General features: G+C 39.4%; 1 protein-coding gene across 1 annotated transcript; it reads right to left on the reverse strand.

Annotated features, from left to right (window-relative positions):
* Positions 1-1,529: 1,529 nt before the first annotated feature.
* Positions 1,530-5,743, reverse strand: LOC115470311 (cornifin-A-like). The gene is made up of 3 exons (XM_030203350.1): positions 5,348-5,743; positions 4,141-4,188; positions 1,530-1,749 (listed from the first exon to the last, which is right to left on the reverse strand). Exons 1-3 carry the CDS (start codon positions 5,661-5,663, stop codon positions 1,685-1,687), a joined length of 429 nt encoding a protein of 142 aa, XP_030059210.1. The 5' UTR covers positions 5,664-5,743; the 3' UTR covers positions 1,530-1,684.
* Positions 5,744-11,870: the final 6,127 nt, after the last annotated feature.

The raw sequence follows: 11,870 nt of genomic DNA on the forward strand, positions 1-11,870 counted from the left end.
GGTGGTGGACTTTGGTCCTGAGGAACTGAGTTCAATTCCTGGCATAGGCAGCTCCTTGTGACTCTGGGCAAGTCACTTAACCCTCCATTGCCTGCTGTATTGAGCCTGCCATGAGTGGGAAAGCACAGGGTACAAATGTAACAAAATGATCATGTGTCACCAATGTTGCAACTTTTGCACTGGTTACCTTTAAGATATCGAGTACAGTTTAAGGTGCTAGTTTTCATATTTCAAAGGTTAAATGGAGCTTTTCAGTTTTCTGATGTAATAACATTTCAGATGTCAGCTAGGTCCCTGAGAGCATGTAGTGATAATAAGGCAAAAGTACCAGATTTGAGATTTATTCATCATGCAGAAACAATAAAACGTGCATTCTCTGTGGCAGGTCCATTACTATGGAACTCTCTCCCAGGTCCGTTGAGATTTTGTACATCTTTGAGGCAGTTTAAGAAAGATCTAAAAACATATCTTTTTCTCCAGGCTTTTAATGTCTGATAATTTTGAGGTCTCAATAGTGCAGGTAATGTTGTATTAGGATTCATTTGTTTTTGTTTTTGTATTTTATGTTGTTTTATCTGTATTTTATTGTAAATGTTCTACTGTAAACTGCTTAGTAGTTAAGCGGGGTATAAATTTTTAAAATAAATAAATAAATGTAACCAGCCAGGAACAGCACCTGGCCACTTAAATGGTATGTAACTAACTGCCATCTGTAGCCCCTTCTTTCACCTGTCCTCCCATTTCAGTCCCCAGATCTAGTCCCGTTCTCTCACTTCACCCTTTCTGTTCACCCCTTCTATCCCCCAGCTCCAGCCCCTTCTCACATTTGAGCCCCTATTCACCCCCCCCCCTAGCTCCAGGCCCCCCCTTTTCATCCCCTAGCTCCTTCTCCCAGCTGCCTCCTAGCTGCTTCCAGCTCCAAACCCATCCCCTTCTCCAAGCTGACCCCCTTTTTAACCTCCATCTCCAGCCCCTTTTTTTCCACTGCATTTTGAAATTGTTTGCATGGTGATGGGAGCATCTCTTTTCATTGCCACTGCTCTGCCTACCATCTATCACATCTGACCAGCACTGCATTAGAGAATAACTACTTCTTGATCTCACCCTGGCTCCTGGCAATGAATATCTAGGTATGTCCACTAACACGGAAGGTAACTAGGCAGCAGTGCTCAGTTAACTAAGCATGTAAAGTTAAGACTATTTTAATTTGTTCTAAAAACAAACTGGGGGGAGGAAGAGAGGTGGAAGGAAGAGGGAAGTTGGATCTTCAAAAATGTATTAGAACATGTTTCAAAGACTTTAACATCAGCAACTCCATACTACGCCACCTTTTAAATTTGAATTGCTCAGTAAAAAGGGTTAAAATTAAAAACTTCCCTAAAATAACAGAATATGTAAAATGCTTTTCAAGAGAGACCAGAAGAGAGCAAGTATATTGATGAACAATGCATAGTTTTAATTTAGCATCACAATCATTTTTTGAACAGTTGGAAAGCATAGATCACATAGCTTGTAGGACAATAGGCTAATTATGATTAAGTAAAAGCATGTTTATATTTAATTCTTTCATGCAGAGCAGATCAAAGTGATTTACAGTTGTAAAAGGTAATTAATAGATTAGGTCAAAATCCATGCCATCTTGTTTTATGAAATAGCTGTGTGAAGAGAACTCCACAGCGCTGACTCAGTACTTATATCCTTTCTCCTGCTGGCACGGGGTCGGGACTGGATGACATGGGTCACATGGACCTATGAACACAGAAGCATTAAGAGAAAAATTAATCAAGTTCTTTTTGTTTTTGTTTTGTTTTGTTTTTTGCCTGGAACTTTATTCCTGCTGCTTTGATTTCCAGCTGGAATTTACTCAAGTGGAACACATTTAGCTATGATTTGCAACTCTTCATTAGTTTTCCAATTTTATAAACCCCTCCCCCCAAGCCCAGCATTTGTAGAAATAGTCCCTAACCATACATCATAGTCATTCCAGATCACATACAAGTACACCCTGAATCTTGTTGGTAGGTGTCAGTGTTAAGTGATGACTGTGACTCCTTTCCAGAGTGCTCCCAGATTTAAAGGGCCCATGGTTTTCATATCTTTCTCTATTTTGCCATGAATGCAGATTGGGGGCAGGGGTGACCAAGCGCCCCCCCCCCCCCCAATAAAAATGCTACAGTTCAGCATTGGAAAAGGAGCAGACCAGAAAAACAGAATTCAAATGTCAACAGTTTAATCGATGAACAAATATATAGACTCAAGATGGCCACTTTCTGCCTTGGTAGACTATATCATGGGTCATAAAACATCAAAATGGAGACTGTTCACTCAAGTCACAGCAGTAAAACCAAACCACAACCACATTATTAAACTCCTTCTAAGAGACATGGAGGAAAATGAAGAAAGAGTGTGCCGAGGGGAGAGAGTATGAGTGAGTGAGAGCCAGGAGGAATGAAGAAGACAAACAGCATGTATCAGGAGGAAGGAAGGAAAAAGAAAAAAATACAGGGAGAGGAAAGCCGAAAGGCGCTAACAGTGGGAAGGATGATAGATGGGAGAAAGAAGAGTGATAAAAAGGAAGAGTTTGAAGAGAGGGAAAAAAGGAGGGATAAGAAATGGGAAAGGCAAGACAAGGTCAAAGGTGAGGCAGGGTAAAGAAGGGAGAAGAGCTGAGGAGAGGAAAAGAACAGAGAGGAGGGTAAGGAGGAGAGATGAGCAAGAAGGGGCAAAGGTGGAGGTAGTAAGAAGGAGGGAAAGGGTGGTATGGAGGAAAATGTCAGGATGGAGGGGTGGAGGAGGTGATGCAAAGATGAAGTGAGAAATGAAGGAATTATAGAAATGTGAGTAGGGAGGCAAACAGCAAGGGTTATGTGTGAGAGACCAGAATGAGAGGAAGAGGAGAAAGGAAAACTGTAGGTAGGATTAAAAAAAAAACAGAAGAATAACAGAAAACAAATGATATATAACCTAGAGCATAAGCAAAAACAAGATGACAGCAAGATGGAAAAACTTTCATAAATGCTGAAAGAAACAAGTGACCGAAGAAAAAAAATCAAAGGGCAGAGGAAATGTGGAGAAAGACAAAATGAATTAATAGGGAAGGGCTAGAGGAATTAATATAAATTTGGATGAAATAATAAATAACAGAAGATGATAAGAATAATTTAAGAAATAAAACTGTGAAAATTGTTGTATCGCCTTGCTCCAGCTATGACTGAATAGTTAAAAAGGTTGAAGATGATGACTGCAGGCCTGGGAGGAGGGCTGGGGTGTAAGTGAGAGTGTGCATGAAAGAGAAGGTGAGTGTTGTGGGGGAGAGGAGATTAAGGGGCCCTTTAACTAAGCAGTGGTAAACAAGGCCTTTTTTAATGGGGTGGTAAATGGCCGTACGCTAATATTAAAAGTAGTATATGGAAATTTACTGCCTGAGCCCTTAACACCACCTATTTACTTGGTGATAAGGGCTTATGCGCTACTCCTGTGGTAATCAGGCAGCGCATGTTAATGCGGCCATGCTGCCAATTACTGCTGGGAATGCATCCTGAGCAGAAAATAGAAAATTATTTTCTAGGGCAGAAAACAGTGCATGCTAACTTTGAAACTACCACAGGGTGCCACTACCCCAGCAGTAGTGTCGATTTAGCGTGCTTTACCCATGCATTAGCTTAGTAAAAGGGCAGTCCTGGGTTTCTGACCACCCCATCTGCATGTATTAGGTGACTTGCAAAACTTATTTCAATGGGCAGGATCAGGCAATACAACACCCACACTACTTTGGGATGTACAGTAAGTTCAAGGTCATACGTACCTTGCAGGACCCAAAAAGCAGAAAGATTCTATTCTGTATGTCTCAAGGGACAAGCAATGGATTTCCTCACATCTATCTTAATAGCAGTTTATTGACTTTGCATCTACGGATGTGTCGAATCTTCTTGAAACCCAATTATGCTAACTGCTTTTACCACATCCTCTGACAACAAATTCCATTTTAATAAATGTGTTGAGTGAAACATTATTTTCTCCATTTTCTTTTAAACATGCTACTTAGCAACTACATTGTCAAATTGAAAAAAAAATCTGCTGATAACAGATATATAACAGTATTCCAGTTATATATGGTACTGCAAATATAATTTCTCTTACTTTGGCACTTAGATACCTTGTCCTGGCACTGTGGCACATCCTTGCATGCTGAAATTAAGAAAAGGAATAATTTAAATATTATATGTGCATATAATGGTATAGTTAAGACACGATATTAATCTGGCATGTATATAAAGTATAGAGCACCTATATTATAAAAACTAATCAAATTTTGAAGGGTCTATATATTTTCCTACTTTAACACCAGCAAATAAGACTTTAATTCCACCAATTTTAAAATGGCCAAAAATACTAATGCGTATGCAAATAGCACATGGTAATGCACTATTAGTGGCATACTAGCACCTGCGTTTGCTACCGCCCCATGATCAGAGCCCCATAATGCGTGTAACAATACACTCACAGGCTCTGAACACAACTAGCATGCAAAACAGGGCTCTTAGCACAAGCAGCATGCAAATGCATACTGAATATATTCCTCCCTAACAATCAGCAAGACGCTCGGAGCTGGCATTAGAGTTTGCAGACCATTGGAGAGAAATGGTGAGCCCTGTCCAGCATGCATTTGTATTCTAGCAGGATCCCATTCCCCTCCAATGCAGCCCCCCACAGGAGCAGAAACCCCAACCCCCCAGAAACATGGGGGCTGGAGGTCCAGCGGACTTCCAGTCCCCCCAACCCCTCCAACAAAAGGTTCCGGGGGGCTGGAGTTCTGGTGGTCTCCAGCCCCAATAACCCCTCCTAGCATTCCCCCAAGTAAAGCCCTGGTGGCCTAGTGGGCCATGAATCAAGCCCCTTCCCTCCCCCACCTAGTGGTCTAGCAGCCCTCTTTCCCACCCCTCCCGTACCTTTGTTGGAGGAGGAAGATGGACTCCCTCCTCTTCCAGCAGCGCCGCCTCAAAAATGGCAGCGCCCAGCCCTGCCCAGTGCATCCTTATAAAGCAGTCAAACAATCCACCAGACTCTGCACATTTATTTATTATATACATATTTTCTTTACCATGATGCTGACTGACTTTTAAACTGATATATTATTTTCTGTTGATGAATAACACTTTCATTCCGCAAATCAGCATTGGTTCTAGGCAATTTCAAAATGCATATGAAACATTAACATCAGAGCATAATTACAATTTACAAACAAAAACAATATAAGAAAACATGATGGCTCAAAAATCGGATATCAGTCTTACAGGTGTGATTAGCAATATTCATCAGAAATTGATGCTAACATTGTATTACTTACAATCTTTGCATGGGTCAGCTATCTTCTGGCATGGATCTTTGCATGGATCCTGGCATGGACTCGCTATCTTCTGGCATGGATCTTTGCATGGATCCTGGCATGGACTTGCTATCTTCTGGCATGGATCTTTGCATGGATCCTGGCATGGACTCGCTATCTTCTGGCATGGATCTCTGCATGGATCCTGGCATGGACTCGCTATCTTCTGGCATGGATCTTTGCATGGATCCTTGCATGGATCCGCTATCTTCTGACATGGGTCTTGGCATGGATCTTGGCATCGTTGCTTTTGATAGCCACCACCCTTTGCAGACATGATTGTCTTTGTCACTTCACAGCAAGGAAGATGGTTGAGAAGAAGAAGGATTCTCTAAGTGATGTATGGTCTCTAAAGATGTGCTGTTTTTATACCCTAGCAGGGGATACTGACTAATTTTCCATAGGAGGAGACCATGAATAGTCATTATAATGTAATGAGGTTCCAGTGGTTAGGATATTTGTAAAACTTGTAAACCCATGATTAATTTTACATTATTTCCCAAATACAGGGTGTAGGTTATCTAACCTGATATTCCACGGCTAAAGCCTTTGTTTGTGTTGTTTCTACTATATATTTGTTTTCATTCCTTTTGAAGTAATTCATTTTTGAGAATTAATTGAATGATCATTATGAGGTAATAATGTAAGGTTTTAAATAGGTGAGCACATGTTTATATAAGTAAACATGTGCTTTTTCTTTCCCTCCTCCACTGTAACAGAGAAATGAGTACTTCGTTCTAACATATAGTTTATAAATTTTCATCTTTCCCTCCTTTTTAATCAATACTGTAAACCACTTAGATGGTTTTCTGATATGCAGTATATAAATAATGAATATACTTGGAAACTTGAAAAATGTCCATCCCAAAGACTGAGAAGTTCTGGCCTAGTGAGGAAAATCGATGGCCAAAGTGTGAAAATTTCTGGAAGGTGGATACATGCTACAGCTGTTGAAAGATCTGAATACCTTATCATTATACAAATAAAAGGGACAAAACAAGCTTTTGATATATTCGTTGACTGACTATCCACTCACTCCACAACCTGGACTGGGATACTGTACACGCTGTAACTTAGACCAGTTCCTCATATCTTATTCAACTTTATATACAATTTGCCTTCAGTTTAGCCACCCATTTGTTTACCACAATTGACCTTGTATGAACTATCTTGTCCATATCGATATATCTAAACTGCACTTGACCCCTACACAATTATAATATGAACCAACAAGGCCACATCATGAGAGGTGTCAGTTACTAAGTCCATGAAAGATACTAAAGAAAAACATTTAGGCTAGTAAACCTAATACTTTTTTTTTCATTTTAATATTTCTTTATTCATTTTAAATCAAATTAAACAAAACTGTTACATTTGAACAGGAAATACAGACATGAAATAATATTAATAAATTCATTTTCCACATGGGAAAAAAATTTTAAAAGGAAAAGTGTTACTCTTCTTCAGACCACTACTAGTAAGGGTTAGTCTACAGAATATAGAAGACTAAATTAGCAAAAAGAAAACAATTATTTTTAAGAAATATGCTTAGCATGCAACCTACCCTATATTCATATATTATTATCATCTGGACCAAAGGTTAACCAACTTTCTTCATGGTTATAAATGCCTTCAACTGTTCAGGCTGATAAAAATTATATTTTAACCCCATATATTTGATAACACATTTACAGGGGTAATTAAGATAAAAGGAGGCCCCTAATGATGTAACTTCTGATCTCATTGCTAAAAACAATTTTCTCCTTTCTTGAGTCTGCTTTGTAATATCAGGATAGATCCAGACTTTTTTACCCCTGAACAGAGTCTGCATTTTTTTAAAGTAGATTCGCATTACCGCATCTAAATCTTGCTGGAAAATGAATGAAGCAATTAATGTCGTTCTTTCAGAGTTAATATTTAAAGTTGTCTCTAATAGTTCAGAAATATTCAGGCTTTGCTCTTGTTTTTCGTCCGGAATCGCTTAAAGAGAAATTTCAGAAGACTTTTTAATAGGAATATAGTACACTTTGTTCAGTGGTGGAATAGTTTCTGGGGAAAAGTTTAAAACCTCTTGGAGGTATATTTTAAAGGCATCAGATGGATTAATTCCAAATTCCATCGGAAAATTCAAGAGTCTTAGATTTAGCCTCCTATTATAGTTTTCTATCATTTCCAGCCTATGCTGAGTAGCAGAGTTATCTTTAATTATTGAGGCTGTAACATCATTTATTTTAATAACATCCTGCTTAAGAACGGTCATTTGTTCACTAGTTTCTTGCTTAGTGGTATTAAGTGATAATGATAACTGTTCCACCGTACTCACTAAATCTTTTATCTCTTTTGCCGAGTTGGCAACCGTCGTGTCCACTCTCTGGAGAGCTTCCCAAATGCTCTCCAGGGTAACTGCCGCTGTTTTTCATGTTGGAGCTCTATGCTCTGCCCGCACTTCTTTCAATGTCGGACCTCCCTCAGATTCCGTCTCTCTCGTTGCTTGAATCGCTTCCTCACCCACAACCACTTCCGGGTTGGGCTGGTCGCGCCAGGAGAGATGGCCTTCAGGGAACGGCGGCGGGTGATACTCGGAGGGGAGAGTGAAATTTCTAGCCCCAGGTCTCCAATGGAGTCTTCGCCCTCGGAGGCAGCGGGGCCCCTCTCGGTTAATAAGGTAGGTGGCTTTGTGGTATACCTCTCCATCGTTTGCTGTACTGGACAGGATGTCCCAGAGGTCGAGGAAACCACCCTGACTATCCCCTTACGTTTTGTATGAGGCATCTTGTAACGGGGAATAGGAAGGTTCAGGCAAACTATGAGAGAACTCCCAAAGCAACTTTCAGCATGCCGCCATCTTAAGACACACCCTGTAAACCTAATACTTTTATGGTGTAGATTAACTAAATGCTCCCATATTCTTTAAAGTGCTATTTTTCAAGATAACTCCAATTGCATAGAGTCCCCCCAAAATATATCTACCCTGAAAAGTAATCAAACACTTGCAAGGATATTTAAGAAAAATGTAGCCCTTTGTTTACAAAGGCACGCTAACATTTTTACCGCATGCTAAAAATTAGCATGCACTAACCATATAGATGCCCTTAATATTCCTATGAGTGTCTACATGGTTAGCATACGGTAACTTTTAGCATACGCTAAAAATGCAGCGGACCTTTGTAAACAGAGCTCTAGATTTTAAAGCTATGAAAGTTTTTTTTACCTGAGTTGAATAGCCCTGGCCATGTCAGAAAATACACAAATTTTTGGTTCACAAAAATTCTCACTTTTTTTTTAATTAAAGTTTCATAATCAATGATTTACCACAATTGTAGCTAATGTTATCATATCCTGAGTATCTTCAAGAAAAGCAGTCGAACCAGCCTCTGATGTTACCAATTGATCCACCCCTATATCTATGTTATTTGAATGGTTTTCCATGCTATTCTGATTTCATCTGTATTGTACTGACTTTTGCCATATTTCTGTAACTTGATTATTCTATAGTGCTGCTAAATGTGTATACTTCTGATACTGTATCATATTAATCCTATTACTAGGTTTCAATTTGCCATTTTCATATTTACCTCATTGACTATATTTATTTTTACATTTGGTCACTTTGCTAAATTGTAAGTTTTATGATAAACTGTACCTGGTGTAGACCATTTTGTGTGAATCTCTTCATAAAGGTGGTTAATAGATCCCAATAAATAAATAGAATAAATTAATATGATTTAGCACTCAGATTTTATTTCAGTTACAATCAATGGTATAAATTCCTCCCAAACAACCACCATCATACTGCTTGAGGGCAGAAGAAGGTACCTTGGGGCCACTTGCAGTTGCTCTGGAGGCCCTTTCTGAAAGTATCACTTGGGGTTTCTTAATTTAAATTTAATTCTCTGTGTTCCTGGTATATTTTGTACATTCAAGACCAAACTCTTAAATGGCATCGAATGGGGTATTGTCATCCTCCTTTCCATTGATAGCTGGAATTTCTCAAGAATTGTTGTTAGCACCTCTATTGTTTAATATTTAAAATTGTTTAATATTGTTTAATATTTAAAATTGTTTAATATTTTAGCTCCTTTAGCTCCTTAGGAGGATGCCCCTATGTATATGCAGATGACAGGGAAATTGTTTTCCCTTTAAATCCGATTTCCACAGGTATTTCATATGTGGAAAACTGCTTGTTGAAAATGACCAACTGGCTGAAAGAACACAAAATGGTCCTTAATATAGTGAAATGGAGTTCCATATGGTTTGGGTATAGCAAGGACACCCCAATATTTGCCTTCAATTGATAAGACACCACTATGACTCTGCAACCCATTGCAAATACTAGGAATTCTTCTTAACTTACAGCTTTCATTTAAACCACAACTCTCCTCTATGGTTAGTTCTTGGGCTTTTTCCACTTTGGAAAATTAACTTGGTCAAACAAAACCATCCACCAACTGACCTAAAGACTCCGGTATAAACCTTAGTAATCTGAAAATTGGATTTCTATAACACATTATACCATGAACTTCCTTTGCCTTCTCTTCAAAGTTTACAACTAATTCAGAATACAGCAGTATTTTCACAGGAGCAAAGCATATGATTACATCTACCCTTATTATAATCCCAACACTAGTACCAATAGCATATAGGCTGATATTTAAAATAGGAATGTAAAGTAGGGGTCCATCTAAATATATAAGGCAAAGAACTGGTGCTGGTGGGAGTATATGACCCGACACACAGCAACACAAACTTTTTTCAATGTTTGCTCTGACCTTGCTCCAAGTATTTGGACACACCCTTGATAATAATGGGAGATATGAATACTGTGATGGACACCTCATTAGATAGATCCAAAGCATCTAGGACGGGGGCAGGAAGCGCTCCTGGGATGTTAGCAACATTCAGTCAGTCAGTCAATGGCTATAGTGGATGTTTGGTAGGTTTTACACCCAGATGAAAGAGACTATTCACATACCTCCTAAAATGCTGGGCTACACATGAATTCAAAAATGCCAATTATGGGGTCATTTTACCAAGCTGCAGGAAAAAGGGCCCTGTGCTACCGGCAGGGGCATTTTTTCCACATGCCAGGGCCCTTTATACTGCAGTGGGTAGAAAAGCCCCCAACACGCATGGCCATGCGGTAAGAGAACTCTTACCGCCACCCACTGAAGTAGTGATAAGGGCTCCCGCTCTAACCCGGCAGTAACCGGGCAGCGCAGTGATGCCTGATTACCACCAGGTTTTCGCCACACAAGCCATTTCCAGGGGTTTTATTTTTCCCCAGAAATGGCACTTGCTTGGGGAGGACTACCACCAGCGACCTTGTTGGGTTGGTGGTAGTCCCAGAAGAGTGAGCTCTGTAAAAGGTCCCCTATGTGCATAAGTGGTGTTATAGAATACTAGCCTAAAGTGGGCATTTTAACACCTAACTTTAGTCACAAGCACTTATGCTATGTCAATAGCTACTGTAAATGCTCGTACCTAAATGCTGACAGTTATGTGTGTCACTAACAGTATTTTGTAAACTTAAGGCTAGATTCTATATATGGCGCCTGAAACATTTGCAAAAAATATAGGCATATCGGCTTACATTTCCATGCAGTATATAGAATGCGCCAAGCGCCTCTCCACATGACCATAATAATGTGCATAGATTTTCGAAATGCCCATACCCCATCCATGGCCATGCCCCCTTTACAAGTACGCGACTTAGAATTTAGATGTATCACATTACAGAATACACTTAGCGAGTTGTGTGTGTAAATCTTAATTAATACCAATTAGTGCTGATAATTGCTTGTTAACATCCAATTAACAGTGTTAATTAGCTAGATAACCAATTAAGTTATATACACTGTTGTAGAATATGCTTTGATTTCTGAATGGAAATGAAGGCGCGATCTATAGAAATTGGGAGTTAGTGAGCAATTGCTTGGTATAATCTGACCCACTTTTGTCCTTTACCAGGTACATGCTCCCCTTGCAGTTATGCACTAGGATTTTACATGCTAAGTTTACTGAATATAGACTAAGGGCAGTTACATGCATAACTGCTAATTAATGCCAATTAGTAACAATTATTGGTTGTTACCACCAATTAGCACCTAAGTTAGCAATTAAGTTATGTGTGTAACTGCAGTTATTCTATAACCTGCCTGTGCATATTTCTGCACTATGCACGAAAATGTGTGCACACTGTTATAGAAAAAGAGGGATGTGTCTTTTTGTGGTATCTACAACTTGACACCAAGCTATAGAATTGCTCCCTTACAGTTCATCCACTCCATCAAAAATTAAACATATTGTAGCAGCAAACAGAGCTCCAAATCACAGTTCTAATGATCACATTCCTCATCTCCCATCCTCTTAGCTATTTTCTTTACTTTGATCAGGTCTTCCCCTCCCTGAACGTCTTGGTATCTAGCACAGACCGTGGGTGGTGTCTCTTTGCTTTCACATGCCCTGGGTACTCTCTGCAACACTG

Source organism: Microcaecilia unicolor, chromosome 5, assembly GCF_901765095.1.
Source record: "Microcaecilia unicolor chromosome 5, aMicUni1.1, whole genome shotgun sequence".
Taxonomy (NCBI): domain Eukaryota; kingdom Metazoa; phylum Chordata; class Amphibia; order Gymnophiona; family Siphonopidae; genus Microcaecilia; species Microcaecilia unicolor.

Bases quoted from the DNA above. Each gene is read 5' to 3' on its own strand.
- LOC115470311 (XM_030203350.1), bottom strand. From the start codon at position 5,663: ATGTCTGCAAAGGGTGGTGGCTATCAAAAGCAACGATGCCAAGATCCA. The intron at 4,189-5,347 runs GTAAGTAATACA...TCTTAATTTCAG, and splicing joins AGCTGACCCATGCAAAGATT to CATGCAAGGATGTGCCACAG. The intron at 1,750-4,140 runs GTAAGAGAAATT...CTGTGTTCATAG, and splicing joins CAAGGTATCTAAGTGCCAAA to GTCCATGTGACCCATGTCAT.